Below are 17,188 nucleotides of genomic sequence, written 5' to 3' on the forward strand. Positions count from 1 at the left end.
CAAGAAATGACTCCAACTTTGTTCAACTAGACCCATCAGCACTTCCGTATCAAACACGGCAAAGTGGAGGCATCCAGATACCAAACCTCCAAGTCCAGCTGAAAGTCCAACGCATTAGCTTGCTTCAACAGTTTGTCCGACAGCTCAGGCGAGGTAACGACGACCCCTGGCCAGCTCTCGTTCATCAAGCAGTTACGCGATTGACGCCATGTGTTCCTGTGAACGATACACTGAGTTTCTTGGATATATCGCCGAAGGTGTCCTACACCCAGCTGCGTTGTCCGCCTGGTGGAGAGCATCATGGCGCCTGTGGCATGAAACAAGTTGGCCGGCTAAGCGCCAACATCCAACATCGTTAAAATCGTTGCTGCAGGCCTCTCTAAATCGCCCGAGCTACACTATGGGACTAGATCGTTTCAGCGAAGGAATATGGTGGCTGTAGCTGAGCCTCGTCGGAGCTTTAGACTCCACGTAGCTCTAACGTTCTCGTTCGCGTGTCTGCTAGATATCTACGATGCCTTCTGCGGCTGGACAAGTAACGAAACCTTTCTTTCAAAAACACTCGAACCTAATGAGAATACCTGCAGCTTCGAACAGCAACGGCGCTGGCTTCGTGGGCTTTATAACGAACTCACACAAATATTTCATCGGGTTGAAATCGCAGTGGGTGGCTCTGGATTCACGAGATCTACAGACGGATTCACGCCAAATGTTGGTCTGAAAATGTCTAACAAGACAACCTTGTTCCCATTCCTTCAACGTTCGACCCTAAAACTACTTTTCGGCCCCAAATCTCAAGAACGTGACGAGCATCCTATCTGTCGTGACTTACAAGGTACAAGTGCCTCTGATGTCACCACATTTGTCCAGTTTTGCAAGAAACAACGGCAAGTACTCCTACCTGTGCAGGATGACTTGCAAATGCGAATTGCGTATCGACTGTTGCCTGTAAGGTCTCGATTCTGGTTTCTAGCGCACCAAATACCAAATGTTCAGCAGTGCCCTTACTACGGCTGCGCAGCAATCGAAAAGCGCAGCGCCTTTTCCTCGAGTGCCACTACTCAAACGAAACCTGGAAAGCCCTCTGGAAGGACTGGAGTATCGTTTTCGTAGGAGGCATCAGCTGGACTTCCATGGTACTCCCCCACAAGCAGGAAATTTGGTCAACATGGTCCCATCACAGAGAGGCAGTGCTTTGCCTATGGAATATAGTGAGGTGCGCAGCACTTAGCCGCCAATGAACTGAGAGGAACAAAATTTGTTTCGAGGATGGAGGACCGGAACCCCTTGAAACAACGATATCAAGCATTTACAGCACATTCAGCTCCAACTATCGACGCCTCTTAAGACTATCAAACTCCGAAGATCAAACCAAGTTCAAATCTCTGTTACAACGGCTTCGGTATTCCAAACATTTGGGCGATTTCATCAGCAGACATGACAACAGATTCAAGCTTCGGCATGTACAACTACACTTAGCATCCCGCTCTGGTGTGGTGTTCCGCACTGTTGTCGAGTAAGTAGCACATTAGTTCACATAAATTGAGAAGTCAGATAAATCGGTAATCGAACACATCTTCTTCCTATAGAACGACTGCTATTTCTATCCTACAACAGCCGGGTCAGAACCGTGGGTCGAACCGGGTTGCCAGCTGACCCGCCTGTGACTTGACGGCTATAGCTTGTTGGCCGAGTTGCACAGCGATCAGGAGCGCGAAGTCTTGACAAACGCCTATCCTTCTTCCAGGAAAACTTAATTTCCGTCTTCGCCGGAAATACCGATATTCAAGCCATGCTCACACACATTGGGGTCTTGCAGTTGCATTTCCCCAGCTGGCATGGACTACGTGAAAATTAACTAGGAGTTGGGGAGAAAAATCTGTAGAAGAGAACAATCCGTAGAAGAGCAGTATCTAGAAGTTGAAACTGACAGGCATGAGCGCTGGGGCAGGCATGCTATGCTTTCCACTTTTGAATCTACTCGGTGATCAACACTCTAGGAAGTGCCAGCTTCCCTATCACAGTGTTCAAGTTATTTTCTTAAGCGGAACGCGTTACAACATCTTGGAACTCTGTGGACTGTTGACGACGACAGCCAATTACTTTGATATTTATCCGGATATAATTTGTTAAACCGAGAAGAGTCCAGTGCCCGTTTGGTATTTATAAGGACGAGTATCCAGTCACATACTATTTCATGGGAAATGGCAAAATATGTGGCGAGTTTGCGTCGAATATATCGTACTTAGACGAGTGCGAGGATTTGCATCGGGTTCACTCCAAACGACGAAGTCTAAAATGGAAATGGAAGCCTCAGCTACTCTTTGTGGTGAAGGTTTGTGCCTGCATTATTGATCGCTAGTACGAGCGAGTCATGAAGTCATGTAGAAATATATATTCCCCTTCCCTTTCGCATCTGAAACCCTTACAGCAAGCTTCTTGTGCCTCGAAAATCAACCTCAAACATGTGAGTTCTGTGTAAAAAGACAATCTACCTGCTAGCCTCCCGAGCAACATGTTGAGGGAGATACGCAAGCGCCATCGCGGTAGATGCACTCCTAGTGCATTTTAAATCGCTTTTTCGAGGCGGATATATCTTAGCACGTCGGAAAGGTCGCGCCCCGTGCGACTAATCTACATGTGGGGGGCTTTGGAGCGCTTTCACCCTCGACAAAATGTATCTAACCCATATTCACGAGCCTGTAGGCGTACCTACAGAAGTCCACAAGCGCTCTTCGCCACTCGGCTGCATGTTCAGACGCACGTACGCTGCGGGGCCATCGCCCAAGCGCCGCCACCGTGCACCGCGCCCTCCGCTGCTTGCCACGAAGCCTGCAAATTGCAAAATGAAAAAGAATGACTGCGAGAAAGGCAGAATCAGAATCAGAATTCGCCACATACTCGCCACATATTTCGTACTTTCCCGTGGAATAGTAGGTGACTGGATTCACTCCGAAAAGAGTACTCGTCCTAGGGGCAAAAAAAAACATGGCGAATGTGATCCAACCACGAGATCATAGAAAAAGTACGCTATGATCAAATTGAAGACCTGTTCTGCAAAAGACCCATTTAAAAATATTCCCGCTCTGGATGGTGCCGCGTTTGCCGTTGTACCGCCACTTGACGTCTTCCTTCTCCAGCTTGTCTACGACGTCTGCAGGGATGCCCACCACAAGGTTCGACTTGAGCGTACGGTGTTGGAACAGCTTAAACAAGCGACGAACGAAGCCGGTCGCGACTAAGGCACACATGGTTGACCTCGGTGCATGGCCTGGACAGCCAGTTGCTCGTTGAGCTCGACGACGTCTGGCGGCATCAAGTCAGACATCGTCTCGGGCAATCACTCAAGGTTCAAGCCGTCATCGACGCGGCAACCAATCGTGGGGCGTCACGCGCGCATCAAGCGCTGTGGCTAAATGTAAGAGCAGCAGCAGCTCATGGAGCAGATAGCAGACTGTAGTTCGTTTGGTTTTTAGCTTTGGCCCCACCTCAATCATTTTTCATCATTCTCCGGCCTTCCCAAGGCTCCTTTCCTACCTTCCTGTCCGTCGCCGTCCTCGCGTCCGTCGCCACCGACTGGAGTATCGTTTTCGTAGGAGGCATCAGCTGGACTTCCATGGTACTCCCCCACAAGCAGGAAATTTGGTCAACATGGTCCCATCACAGAGAGGCAGTGCTTTGCCTATGGAATATAGTGAGGTGCGCAGCACTTAGCCGCCAATGAACTGAGAGGAACAAAATTTGTTTCGAGGATGGAGGACCGGAACCCCTTGAAACAACGATATCAAGCATTTACAGCACATTCAGCTCCAACTATCGACGCCTCTTAAGACTATCAAACTCCGAAGATCAAACCAAGTTCAAATCTCTGTTACAACGGCTTCGGTATTCCAAACATTTGGGCGATTTCATCAGCAGACATGACAACAGATTCAAGCTTCGGCATGTACAACTACACTTAGCATCCCGCTCTGGTGTGGTGTTCCGCACTGTTGTCGAGTAAGTAGCACATTAGTTCACATAAATTGAGAAGTCAGATAAATCGGTAATCGAACACATCTTCTTCCTATAGAACGACTGCTATTTCTATCGTACAACAGCCGGGTCAGAACCGTGGGTCGAACCGGGTTGCCAGCTGACCCGCCTGTGACTTGACGGCTATAGCTTGTTGGCCGAGTTGCACAGCGATCAGGAGCGCGAAGTCTTGACAAACGCCTATCCTTCTTCCAGGAAAACTTAATTTCCGTCTTCGCCGGAAATACCGATATTCAAGCCATGCTCACACACATTGGGGTCTTGCAGTTGCATTTCCCCAGCTGGCATGGACTACGTGAAAATTAACTAGGAGTTGGGGAGAAAAATCTGTAGAAGAGAACAATCCGTAGAAGAGCAGTATCTAGAAGTTGAAACTGACAGGCATGAGCGCTGGGGCAGGCATGCTATGCTTTCCACTTTTGAATCTACTCGGTGATCAACACTCTAGGAAGTGCCAGCTTCCCTATCACAGTGTTCAAGTTATTTTCTTAAGCGGAACGCGTTACAACATCTTGGAACTCTGTGGACTGTTGACGACGACAGCCAATTACTTTGATATTTATCCGGATATAATTTGTTAAACCGAGAAGAGTCCAGTGCCCGTTTGGTATTTATAAGGACGAGTATCCAGTCACATACTATTTCATGGGAAATGGCAAAATATGTGGCGAGTTTGCGTCGAATATATCGTACTTAGACGAGTGCGAGGATTTGCATCGGGTTCACTCCAAACGACGAAGTCTAAAATGGAAATGGAAGCCTCAGCTACTCTTTGTGGTGAAGGTTTGTGCCTGCATTATTGATCGCTAGTACGAGCGAGTCATGAAGTCATGTAGAAATATATATTCCCCTTCCCTTTCGCATCTGAAACCCTTACAGCAAGCTTCTTGTGCCTCGAAAATCAACCTCAAACATGTGAGTTCTGTGTAAAAAGACAATCTACCTGCTAGCCTCCCGAGCAACATGTTGAGGGAGATACGCAAGCGCCATCGCGGTAGATGCACTCCTAGTGCATTTTAAATCGCTTTTTCGAGGCGGATATATCTTAGCACGTCGGAAAGGTCGCGCCCCGTGCGACTAATCTACATGTGGGGGGCTTTGGAGCGCTTTCACCCTCGACAAAATGTATCTAACCCATATTCACGAGCCTGTAGGCGTACCTACAGAAGTCCACAAGCGCTCTTCGCCACTCGGCTGCATGTTCAGACGCACGTACGCTGCGGGGCCATCGCCCAAGCGCCGCCACCGTGCACCGCGCCCTCCGCTGCTTGCCACGAAGCCTGCAAATTGCAAAATGAAAAAGAATGACTGCGAGAAAGGCAGAATCAGAATCAGAATTCGCCACATACTCGCCACATATTTCGTACTTTCCCGTGGAATAGTAGGTGACTGGATTCACTCCGAAAAGAGTACTCGTCCTAGGGGCAAAAAAAAACATGGCGAATGTGATCCAACCACGAGATCATAGAAAAAGTACGCTATGATCAAATTGAAGACCTGTTCTGCAAAAGACCCATTTAAAAATATTCCCGCTCTGGATGGTGCCGCGTTTGCCGTTGTACCGCCACTTGACGTCTTCCTTCTCCAGCTTGTCTACGACGTCTGCAGGGATGCCCACCACAAGGTTCGACTTGAGCGTACGGTGTTGGAACAGCTTAAACAAGCGACGAACGAAGCCGGTCGCGACTAAGGCACACATGGTTGACCTCGGTGCATGGCCTGGACAGCCAGTTGCTCGTTGAGCTCGACGACGTCTGGCGGCATCAAGTCAGACATCGTCTCGGGCAATCACTCAAGGTTCAAGCCGTCATCGACGCGGCAACCAATCGTGGGGCGTCACGCGCGCATCAAGCGCTGTGGCTACATGTAAGAGCAGCAGCAGCTCATGGAGCAGATAGCAGACTGTAGTTCGTTTGGTTTTTAGCTTTGGCCCCACCTCAATCATTTTTCATCATTCTCCGGCCTTCCCAAGGCTCCTTTCCTACCTTCCTGTCCGTCGCCGTCCTCGCGTCCGTCGCCACCGTGAATTCCTTTGCATCCAAGCCCTTCCAATAGGTTATAATGTCTACGACTATGGCCGCGACGTTCACGACCAAGCTCAAGCAGTTCAACGGAACTGGCTTCTCGGCCTGGGGCACTTAAGTCAAGCTGGTGCTGGAGATGAAGGGGCTTTGGGTCGCCGTCAATGCGCCGACGCCGACCGAAGCCGAGTTGAAGACCGAGAGGGATGCTGCTGCATCTGCGGTAGCTCCTGCCGGAACGTCATCGCCGGCCACGCCGCTCAACGACCGAGTGATGAAGCAGAAGATGGCTGCTTTGATCATCTTGGCGGCGCTGAGCGAGAAGCTCGCTGCGGAGGTGTACCTGATGGAACACCCGCTTACGATGCTCCGCCACCTGCGCATGACCTACAATGACAAGTACAGCGCAAGCATTGGGGCGGCCAAGCGCGAGTATATGGGGCTCTATCTGGATGGAGATGACGCCGTGGTGGAGCACATCAAGACGGCAAGACGTGTCCTTGATGAGCTGCAAGAGCAGCACGTGACTGTCTCTGATGAAGAGAAGAGGTAGAACTTCATCCAGAGCCTCATGCCTGCTTGGAACGGCTTCGTTGGCGTCCTCGAGTCATGCGCGACGTTCGAGGCCATACTCCAACGATGCCAAGCAGAGGCGATCCGGCGTGAGCAGCAGAAGGATCGTCGATCGACGAGTTGTGCTACAAGCAGCGGCAGGACGGCTGCTGCGTTCAACACTGAGCAAATGGCCGGCAAGGGCAACACTAAGTCGAAGAGGAAACGTGACCGGTCAAAGGGCAAGTGTTTCAGCTGTAACCAGATGGGACACTACGCTCGGAACTGCGCCGGGGATCCGGCGCCGTAAACCGTGAAAAAGGAAGCGGTCAGTATGACCTTCTCAGTGGAGGACATGACGGCCAATGACAAGCGGGAATGGATTGTCGACAGTGGTGCGACAAGACACATGACTGGCCACATTGAGAATCTCGTCGATGTGCACACCCTGGACACGCCGCACTCGCTCACCGTCGCATCCGGCGAGACGATGCTGGCTACCGCTATCGGGAAGGCTCCTCTGCTGCGCAATGGGCGTGAGGTTCGTGTGCTGCAGGACGTCCTGTATATGCATGGGCTCGCTCTCGGTTGCGGCTGCGTCGCACAATGACATGGAGATTTCGTTCAAAAGCGTGTCATGTGTGATTCGCGCGAAGTCTGGTGTGGCTTTGGAAGCCTCATGCGCCAACCACCACATGTATGTGGTTTCGGCTCTGAGCGGGCCAAGCGATGGTGCCACTATGAGGACGGCCGAGGCGGCACACGTGGAGACATGGCACAGCCGCCTCGGCCACCTCAACATGCAGAGCGTGCAGCAGGTCCTTGTAGATCTAACGCTACCCTGGGGAGGCGTCATGGAGCAAGCGTGCCCCACTTGCGTGAGCGGAAAGCTGACCCAGAAGCCATTTGCTCCTAAAAGACCCCGCGAGTTGAAGAAGAACCAGCTCCTACTCGCTATTGACTACGTCAGACCAATGTACAAGAGTTTACCACTCCGTACAGCCCGCAGCAAAACGGCAAGGTCGAGCGTGGCAATCGCGTCATCGTGGAAATGGCGAGGTCAATGATGCTCGGTGCTCGTACTGGGCAGACGCTGTTGTATGTGCTGCGTACGTGTGCAACCGCTGCCCCACGAAGGTGCTTGATGGCAAGATACTCATGGAGGCTTTCCTCGGCAAGGCACCGGACATCAGCAGCCTCCGTGGCTTCGGGTGCAAGGTGCAGGTGCTCGTGCCCAAGGAACACCGCAAGAAACTCGAAGCAAGACGCGGAACGGCCTCTTTGTCGGGTATGCAACTGGCGGCGCGTATCTGGTCCACGTACCGGAAAATGGGGCTGGCCACACGATTACTGCTAGCACGGTTGTGTTGTACGAGGACCAGTTCTTGCCTGCGACAGATGCGGACGTGGTCACGATCAGTACGTAATTGGCGTAATTGGCGGTGTCCATCGCTGCCAGCACTGAGTGCCAACTCCAGCTGGAGACTAGAGAAGGAAGACGTCATCATGGGCCCTGTCGACTTTGAAGAAGAGCTGACCACGCCCGCGTCGCAGCCGACCCGTTCAGAACCAGTGGGAGTCGCGAGACGGCAGGCTCGGCTTCGAGAAGACCCGCGTCAAGAGAAGGAGGTTTCCCCTCCGCGTCAGTCAAACCGCATTCCCAAGCCCAGTCAACGTCGCCTGGAGTTCGAAGAATCGCACCTCACCATGGAGGAAGTCTGCAACCTGGTCGAAGAACGTGTTGCTCCTGCCCAGTTCGACGGCACGAATGTGCGTGACGGCTTTATCAACCGCGAATTAACGCCTAGCGATATTGAGGTTTGGACGCTTCTGTGTGGAGCCAATCAACCTCGCGGAGGTGTAGCAAGCCGATGATCGTAGCGCGTGGGAGGACGCCATGCTGGACGAAATCCAGAGACGGCTTGAGAACGAGACGTTCGTGGAGGTCCCGCTGCCTCCTGGTCGCTCCGCCATCAAGTGTAAGTGGGTCTTCAAGAAGAAGATGAACGCGGATGGAACGCTGGACAAGTATAAAGCACGTGTTGTCACCAAGGGCTTCCGTCAACGCTATCGTGAAGATTACACGGAGACGTTCAGCCTTGTCGTGCGTCACATCACGGTGCGTCTTGTGCTGGTAGTAGCCGTACAGCGTCGCATGCACCGCTTACAGCTTGACAGCAAGACCGGCAGCCGACGACGCCCGTGGAGGAAGCAGTGTCATACTTTCCCACGGCTTTCGTGTCGTTCCGTATATTGGAAGGGCTTGGATGCAAAGGAATTCACGGCGGCGACGGACGCGAGGACGGCGACGGACAGGAAGGTAGGAAAGGAGCCTTGGGAAGGCCGGAGAATGATGAAAAATGATTGAGGTGGGGCCAAAGCTGAAAACCAAACGAACTACAGTCTGCTATCTGCTCCATGAGCTGCTGCTGCTCTTACATGTAGCCACAGCGCTTGATGCGCGCGTGACGCCCCACGATTGGTTGCCGCGTCGATGACGGCTTGAACCTTGAGTGATTGCCCGAGACGATGTCTGACTTGATGCCGCCAGACGTCGTCGAGCTCAACGAGCAACTGGCTGTCCAGGCCATGCACCGAGGTCAACCATGTGTGCCTTAGTCGCGACCGGCTTCGTTCGTCGCTTGTTTAAGCTGTTCCAACACCCCCACTCGACGAACGCCAAGATCGGCGCGAAAACGCTCAAACTTGATGGTTCCAAGTGGCTTGGTGAAATAGTCGGTGATCATCCCAGCAGTAGCGCAGTAGTTGGTCTGAATCTCGCCCTGAGCAGCCTTCTCGCGCAACAAATGGTACTTGGTGTGGATGTGACGAGAACGCTGTGTCACGGCTCTGCTCTCCGCCAGATGCTCGGCGCCTTGATTGTCTTCCTGCATGACGATCGTGTCGACAGCGATCCCCAAGCCCTTCAGCACCAGGTTGAGCCCGATACACTCCTGCACGCCGGCGCTCATAGCGATGTACTCAGCTTTGGTCGACGACAGCGTCACTATAGATTGCTTCTTCGATCCCCACTCGACGAGGCAGCCGCCAAAGAAGATCGCGTAGCCAGTGGCAGACTTGGCGTCCCGCTCCACCGAAAACGCTGCATCGCAGTACACCTCCAGTCCACTACCAGCACCTTTTCTGAAGGTCAACCCAAAGTCAGTTGTACCGTTCAGATAAAGGAAGACAAGCTCCACGCCATGCTTCGCACTGTCCGTCGGGCGCTCGATCTCCTGCGCTAGGATGCGGACTGCGGTGGCAATGTTAGGTCGGCTTATCACTGCCAGATACAGCAACGCGCCAATCGCTGGACGCGCGCGGAATCCCGACGGCTCCTGCACATTGAACAACTGGTCGCGATAGCGGTCCTCCATGGGTGTGCATGCCGTCCGTGCACGCAGCATACCAAATCGCTCGAGAATCATTGTAGCGTACGTCGGGCTGCTTCAACCCATACAGCGCCCGCAACAATTGCCAAACGTGGCTATCGGGAGACTCAAATCCCTCGACCGGCTCCAGGTAAATCTCTTCGTCCAGCTCCGAGTTTAAGAAGGCACAGTCGGTCACCCAGCAGACGACGGTAGTTCAGGTCGCCATTGATGATCACCAGCGTCGCTTCACGTGACAGACGAGTCTGGAGCTCAATGGGCATCTCCCAGTAATAGGTGTAGCGGTTCCAGAAGATGCCGGGGCGCACCACCAACTGCTCGTTTTTCACATAACCGGCCAGGCGCTTGCCCAAGGCCTGCGCCTCCGGAGTACGCGACTCCCGCTGCATCTCGGCGACGTGTTTGTGGACATCTGCAGGTGTCGCATCCGAAACGTACTTGGGCTCAGCCTTCTGACCTGTCCTCTTCCTCGCGCTCCAGTCCTCCGCCATGCACTCCTAGCCGCCTGCCATCCGTCCCTGCGTCGTGCTTAAAAATACTGAACCGAGATGTTTACAAATTGTAAATTACAATAGCCCGATTTTCATACCTTTCTATCGCTGTCCGGAATGAATAAGTGGGCCTGATTGGCACAAGTGATTTTATGTTTCGCCAGTGTGTCTCTATTGCAGGTTTGACAGGTTTCCGGATTCCGGTCCGGAATCTGGCAATTACTGTCGTTGCGTATCACATTGTCTGTTGGTATTTCTGCTGCTTAAAATACTCGCTCGTACTAACTACAGCGCATTTGATCAGGGAACGAGTATCAGCAGTGCAAGCGGGTTGGCTAGCAGGGCGCATGGATCCCCGTGTCTCTACTGCTTCAGGCCCGAAGGCCAAACGGTGGTCCAAGAACCCTGGATCGTCGCATCTGCTGCGAAATGTCAGGACTCTCAGTGCGGAGCGCCTCGCTGTGGAAGCCCCAGAAGAGGAGGGTCGGCCGCAAACATGCCCCGCGCCGACGTTAACGCCTCACCTGCACTGGAACCTGAACAACTCAGCTCTCAATATGCTGCCAAAGAACCAAGTCGAAGAGCTGTACGGGTTGTTCATGTTCTACGACTCGTCCACGATTGGAGACGCGCTGCCTTCGATCAACTGTACGCGGTTCATGGAGCTCCTGCGCGACGCCGGACTGCTCAGCAACAATGATGTTATCCCTAGTTCCAGCTCGGTTGTGCCACCGACGGAAGGACTTCGGGTTGAGAGTGTCGAGAGGATCTTCGCACAGGCTGTCATGGGCAAAATGCGCGTCTACTTGGACGCAGACGACCAGCCAGCGCTGACGTTCTCGCTCTTCTGCGGCGCCATCATGAATTGCGCGATGCTGCTGGTTCCGTCGGAGCATCCCACCGACGCGTTACGCCAGACTCTTCCGAGGCTTCTCGCCTGCTCGATTGGCACCGAGCATCACGCTTCAGCGGCGAAGAAGGGGTTGATCGGACACCTCCCCACGGGTGGCACGCTTTCGTGTTGGATACCCGAGCAATCACATGCTCCGCTCCCTCAGCCAGAAGACGGTCAACAAGACTTCCGAGACCTGCCGTCTTTCCAACAAGTCATCGCCGACTGTGAGAGCGACATGGCGCTCGAGGAGCTCAGGCAGGAGAGAGTGGCAAAGCTCTACCATATCCCTGATCGCCTGCTTGCGAGCTTCGAGCACGACACGATCGCACTCATTTCGGACAAGTTCCGTCTGTATGATGTCTCTGAACGCGGAGTGCTGCCACGCCACGAGATATTCGCGCTGCTCTCGGGTCTGGGCAAACGCGTAGACCTTCCTGATCCGTACTCGGTGCTCCCGAGGCTCTTTGCTTCTAATAACCCGATGAGTGGTGGAGGCACCGGCGGTGGAATTAGCAGCGAGAGTGAGATGACATTAGCGGAGCTGCTCCTAGCCATTGAGGTGACTCGAGAGGCCAAGCGACATTCCTCCGCAGCACGCCTTGCCTCGATGAAGATCCGACTGACCCGAGCAGCTACGAAGCCAGACACAGCCTCTCCTTCGAACCAAACGCAGACGATGACAACCAAAGTTTACTGGAACTGAACGATGTTCCAGTGCAAGACAAAAGCGCCAGCACGAAAGGCTCCAAAGGTGCCAAAGAGCGTGGAAGGAGACGGGGTGTATTGAAGCCACGCAAGTCAACGCTAAGCCAAGCCTCCGATTCAGACGGTCCGATCCGTATGACGAAGTCGCGCGGCTCCAAGGCGCACCTCGTTCACCACCCGTCCACTGCTAACAGGAGAAAAGCCGTCTTGCCCTGGAGGACGTCGTCGATCAACAGCAACAAAGCTGAAGCCATGACGTCCGTGGCAGCAGAGTTGATTAACCAGGAAGAGCCGACATCCCGGAGGCAATCCGCGCTGTTAGCCACAGCCAGAGAGAAAGAGCCCACAGTTGTGGAGGCGGACTCCTTGGACACTAACATTCCCAACAGTAATGACACCGTGAGCGCTCTTCACCAGGTTTCCGACGCAGACCATGAGCCAGAGTTGCTATGCCCACCGATTATGACGATTGAAGTGTGTGAACCCCCAAGTGCAAGCAACAGGAAGACGATCCGTATCTTCTTGCTGCTCGGTGGTGACCACGATGGAGCCATTTGCTGCACCATCTCCCTCGTGTTTGCGACCAAAGAAATCACCGAAAGCGAGGGGATATTCTACGCGACAGCACCAAACGAGACGACACGAACGAAGCCCGTGTTGCCGACTCAAAAGACTTTGGCCACCGCGCTACGTATGCTGAAGAAGTGCGTGATAACCAGAATGGAGCGCGGTTTCGAGCAGCGTCCTGCTGGCCAACTCATTGTCGTGGTTAAAATGCTGCAAGATCTGAACGAACGACAACCGCACTACAGCACCCCCGTTATCAAGACGTCGCGGGACACTGCAGTGCTACCTCCAAGGCAACCCCTTGCTACCGCTTCAGTATCTCAAAGGTCCGAAGGGTGCCGCCAAATCTCCTCGGCTCCATCAGACCATATCCACAGGTTACCATGGCAACAAGCGAAAGTTCCACCCCATTCAAAGTCTACCCGTTCACAGAGCAAACTCCCGAAAAACTATAAAGACCTCCTTGCAACGTGGCAGGTTGCTGGAAGCGACACGTGGGTCCACAATGTGAATGCGGCATCGCCTCTCCAGCCGGCACTGTACACATACCACCAAGCCATGCCCTCTCGTAGTGGCCATCTACATCTAAGCCCTCTTCGATTCCCGTCGAGACTAGGCAGCCACATCAAAAACACCGAAGAGCCTTGAGCTCAACCAACCCTTCGTTCGACAGTCTTCAGATTGCGGCGAGTTTCTCTGTCTTCGATTCATTGAACTCCTAAAGGAGACCGACCCTCATGCTTGTCTGTAAAAATACCTGCCTCTGTCTTCCAAGAATGGCCTTCCTTGGTACGGAGAGAGTGGAAGTATCGATTGCAAACTCATTCATGAACGCCTGACAATCGAGAGCATGGATCCTCGAGTCGCCACCGCTCCCACTTCAGGAGCCAAAAAGTTCACAAAGACAAATGTCGGCGGGTCGTCGTGTCTGCTGCGTCAGCATTCCAACAAAACTGTCAACAAATATCGTCCCGAAGCCACTGCAGCAACCGAAACTCACCGACCGAACACCTGTCCGGTGCCTACTTTGACGCCGCAGTTCCACTGGAATTTGAACAATTCAGCGCTCAAGACACTGACGCAAAACCAGGTTAACCAGCTCTACGGGTTGTTCAAGTTCTACGACTCCTCCGCAGTTGGAGACGACCTGCCCTCAATTAACTGCGCCCGACTCGTCGAAATCCTCCGCGACGCCCGATTGATAAACGAAAGCAGCAGCAGCGGTACTAACGTTTGCTCCGTGATGCCGTCAACTAGGGGCCTCCAAGTCGACAGTGTCGAGCGCATTTTCGCTCAGGCAGTCATGGGCAAGATGCGCGTGTATTTGGACGCGGACGGCCAACCTGCGTTCACGTTCCCTCTATTCTGCGGCGCGCTCATGAACTGTGCAATGCTGTTAACTCCACTGTCACACCCTGAGGCTGCACTTCGTCAAATTCTCCCCATTCTCCTTGAGGGCTCAATCGTAAATGGGCATCACGTCTCCGCCGACAAAGGGATCCTTGGGCTCTTTCCTAAAGACGGCGCGATCTCGATGTGGACGCCTGGCCAGTTGCAGGATCCGCATCAATCGACCGACGACTTTCGAGAATCGACACCATTCCAGCAAGTGATAGCAGACTGTACACGCGATAAGGCTCTGGAGGAGCTGAAGCAGGAGAAGCTGACGAGGTGCTATCATATTCCTGATCGCCTGCTTGCAAGCTTCCACCGAGACACGATCGCGCTCGTTTCCGACAAGTTCCGCACCTTTGACGTGTTTGATCGCGGTACTTTGCCGCGGCAGGAAGTCTTCCCCCTACTTTCGAGTGTGGGCAGACGCGCAGACCTCCCCGATCCATACGCAGTTCTGGCAAATCTGTCTGCGTCAAATGGCCCTTCGTCGGAGATGAGTGGTGGCGGCGGTGAATTGACACTGGTACAGCTGCTCCAAGCCATTGAAGCGACCCGAGACTCGAAGCTGCATTCAATCACAGCTCGACTCGGCGCAATGAAGGTGAACAACCACCCACGCGTGGACCCAGCGGCTGAAGACGAATCTGCTTTGGATGGACATTTGCCTCCCGCCATCAAGGAAACTGCGGACGACGATACTGACCATGATCACACCGCAAGCTCCACTCACCACCATGGCAATGCCGGTGGCTCCATCAGCAAAGAGCGGAAAAAGTTGGGAGTGCCTCGCTCAAAGTCTCGACGGTCTATGCTATCGCAGCCAGGTCCGGGAGGCAGTTCGTCCAGCTCCTCGAGTCACTCGCTGATAGGTAGTAAGCACCGCGGCGGGTCTAAGAACCGCCTCGCTCATCACGCCTCCACCTCAGGCAAGAAGAAGATAGAGCTGCGACGAAAGTCGTCGACAAAAGGCCGCATTCTCGGCATTGCGACTACCGACTCGGAGAGCCATGGATCGGTGATGCAGTCGATGGAGTCAGGCTCGCACTCCCATCGCTCGAACAACTCCGACAGCTCCGATTATCAGGAGACGGCGGGCTCCTTCACTCCTCGTAGTGATGACTTCAGTACCGATCGGCGCAACAGCAGGTACTTCGAGCACAATGGACACGTGAGCACAGCGGCGACTCACGTGCATGAACCATCGAGCAACAGCAAGACACTTCGCATCTTCTTGCTGCTGGGCGGGGACCACGACGGCGCCATTTGCTGCACGCTTTCGTTGAAGCTTGCAACCCGCGAAATTGTGGAGAGCGAGGGGACTTACTACTCAGCCGCACCGAGCGAAATCACGCGACTGATGCCCGTGCTGCCCACGCAAAACAGTCTCACCAACGCGCTGCTGCTGCTCAAGAAGTGCGTGTCGATCAAACAGGAACGCGGCTTTGAGCTCCGCCCCGCTAATCAACTGGCTGTCGTGGATGACATGCTGCTTAAGCTCAAAAACCGAGAGCCACGCTTCAGCATCGCTCTGAAGCCCGGGCCCAGAGCATCACTTGCCGCCGCGTCAACGGTAAATCTGAGTCCAGCTAATCCAGCAAACACCACGAAGGCGGAGGAGGAGGAGGGAGGAATATTGACTTCGTCCTCTTTGGACTTGATTCCTGCTTTGAAGATTGAATCCCGCCCAATTTTGTCATCCCCGCCACGGCAGCAGAAACCTCTCTCTCTTCCCAAGCCTGCGTACAAGCATCAATTCGAACTTCCGAGCAACTACAGAGATATAGTCGCATCGTGGGAGGTCTCCAAAAGCGACGAATATGCATGGGTCCACGCTGTAAACGCCGCGTCGCCACTGAAGCCGGCTTCACCGCTCCGCACCAAAACAAAACCCCATCGAAGTGGCCACCTCAGTCCGCTTCGACTTCCGCATAGACACGACTATTAGAGGACCACAGTCGTCGCCCAGAAACCCAACGCAATGCACTCTTCATGGTAACTCTTCGTTCTGCGTCACACATAGAAAAACGGCATTCCTTCAAAACCCTCAGATCAGTTACTTATTAGCGTCCTCGGATGGATGGATAATACGCCGCCCGCTCGTCGCCTTAGACGATTTCTTCTTCACGAAAGCGGGACATTGCACTGCTCCAGCTTGCAGTTCATAGCGTGGTACGCAAAGAGCTCGGCCGTGATCCGTGCGAGTCGGTAGGAGCGCCATTTGTCGCTGTGCGATGCCCAACACACGCTGCGCAGGAAGCGCTTCATGTGGGGACAGAACACATGGAATTCCGCGTCCGCGCACTTGACGTCGTCGCAACTGCACGCGTGAACGAGCAACGCGTTTGCTGACTCTGGGTTTCCTTCCAGCGCCTGAGAGATCTGTGCACAAGATAACAATCGTTAGCCAGCACAAACTCGTGAAAACAATAGCAACCGCGTACCGGGAATGATGCCGGTCCATCTGCCCCTCCATCCGCTGCCGCTACGTCGCCACTAGTCGGCGCCTCTGGCTCCGTCTCGTTCGTCTGCACTGCGCCAGCATTTTCCACTGCTGCGCCTCCAGCCCGCAGCTGCTCCGCCATCACCCGCACGTCCACCGCAGCGCTAGCCGCTTCGGTATCCGGATACTTGACCCGGCACTTTGGACAGTACCACGTGCCCTCGGGCACCTTGGGCAGCGGCGGGCTCAGACAGAAGACGTGGTACTCGGCGTCGCAGTCGTCGCAGAGCACAATGTCGCGCTCGCGCTCCGAGCTCTTGCACACCACACCGTGTTCTTGTCCTCCTCTTCCTCCTCCTCTGCGGCTGCGTCTGCGTCCATCTCCACGTCGTTGTCTGCAGCTGCAGCGTTGTTCTCTATTGGCTCCTGCTGCTGCTGTTCCTGCTGCGGCTGCTGCGACGCGTCCGACTCAAAGTCGCTGAGCTCGTCCATGGGGTTCACCTCGCGCATGTCCACCTCGCTGGAGGACTCGCTCTGGTAGCTGCTCGGGTCGATGAACTGCGGGCTTTCATTGCTGCCCTCGGACGGCGGAGCACGTACAGTAGCTGTACTGCCTGTCCTCGTTGACACCATGCTTGTATCGCTCGGTGCTGGACCTACTCATTCAGCGGCGGTTGGGCAAAATATAATAGGTG

The 17,188-nt window shown here is 53.9% G+C and overlaps 6 protein-coding genes across 6 annotated transcripts; 3 read left to right on the forward strand and 3 right to left on the reverse strand.

Moving 5' to 3' along the window:
* Positions 1 to 2,754: 2,754 nt before the first annotated feature.
* PHYSODRAFT_332235 (hypothetical protein) lies at positions 2,755 to 5,811 on the reverse strand (the record flags this gene model as incomplete). Its single annotated transcript, XM_009529209.1, has 7 exons — positions 2,755 to 2,832; positions 2,920 to 2,970; positions 3,066 to 3,238; positions 5,252 to 5,315; positions 5,403 to 5,453; positions 5,549 to 5,689; positions 5,761 to 5,811. 7 exons carry the CDS (start codon positions 5,809 to 5,811, stop codon positions 2,755 to 2,757), a joined length of 609 nt encoding a protein of 202 aa, XP_009527504.1.
* A 531-nt stretch (positions 5,812 to 6,342) lies between these two features.
* On the forward strand, positions 6,343 to 6,722 carry PHYSODRAFT_315248 (hypothetical protein; the record flags this gene model as incomplete). The annotated part of the gene is made up of 2 exons (XM_009529210.1): positions 6,343 to 6,579; positions 6,624 to 6,722. 2 exons carry the CDS (start codon positions 6,343 to 6,345, stop codon positions 6,720 to 6,722), a joined length of 336 nt encoding a protein of 111 aa, XP_009527505.1.
* Positions 6,723 to 10,107: 3,385 nt separating this feature from the next.
* On the reverse strand, positions 10,108 to 10,491 carry PHYSODRAFT_332238 (hypothetical protein; the record flags this gene model as incomplete). The annotated part of the gene is made up of 1 exon (XM_009529211.1): positions 10,108 to 10,491. The coding sequence occupies one exon, from the start codon at positions 10,489 to 10,491 to the stop codon at positions 10,108 to 10,110; it is 384 nt and encodes a 127-aa protein (XP_009527506.1).
* A 347-nt stretch (positions 10,492 to 10,838) lies between these two features.
* Positions 10,839 to 12,089, forward strand: PHYSODRAFT_257083 (hypothetical protein; the record flags this gene model as incomplete). The annotated part of the gene is made up of 1 exon (XM_009529212.1): positions 10,839 to 12,089. One exon carries the CDS (start codon positions 10,839 to 10,841, stop codon positions 12,087 to 12,089), a length of 1,251 nt encoding a protein of 416 aa, XP_009527507.1.
* A 137-nt stretch (positions 12,090 to 12,226) lies between these two features.
* Positions 12,227 to 15,998, forward strand: PHYSODRAFT_332240 (hypothetical protein; the record flags this gene model as incomplete). Its single annotated transcript, XM_009529213.1, has 2 exons — positions 12,227 to 12,937; positions 13,698 to 15,998. The coding sequence occupies 2 exons, from the start codon at positions 12,227 to 12,229 to the stop codon at positions 15,996 to 15,998; spliced, it is 3,012 nt and encodes a 1,003-aa protein (XP_009527508.1).
* Positions 15,999 to 16,174: 176 nt separating this feature from the next.
* On the reverse strand, positions 16,175 to 17,126 carry PHYSODRAFT_256491 (hypothetical protein; the record flags this gene model as incomplete). Its single annotated transcript, XM_009529214.1, has 3 exons — positions 16,175 to 16,432; positions 16,495 to 16,800; positions 16,824 to 17,126. 3 exons carry the CDS (start codon positions 17,124 to 17,126, stop codon positions 16,175 to 16,177), a joined length of 867 nt encoding a protein of 288 aa, XP_009527509.1.
* Between the last annotated feature and the right edge of the window lie 62 nt (positions 17,127 to 17,188).

This window comes from Phytophthora sojae (assembly GCF_000149755.1).
Source record: "Phytophthora sojae unplaced genomic scaffold PHYSOscaffold_4, whole genome shotgun sequence".
In the NCBI taxonomy this organism is placed as follows: domain Eukaryota; phylum Oomycota; class Peronosporomycetes; order Peronosporales; family Peronosporaceae; genus Phytophthora; species Phytophthora sojae.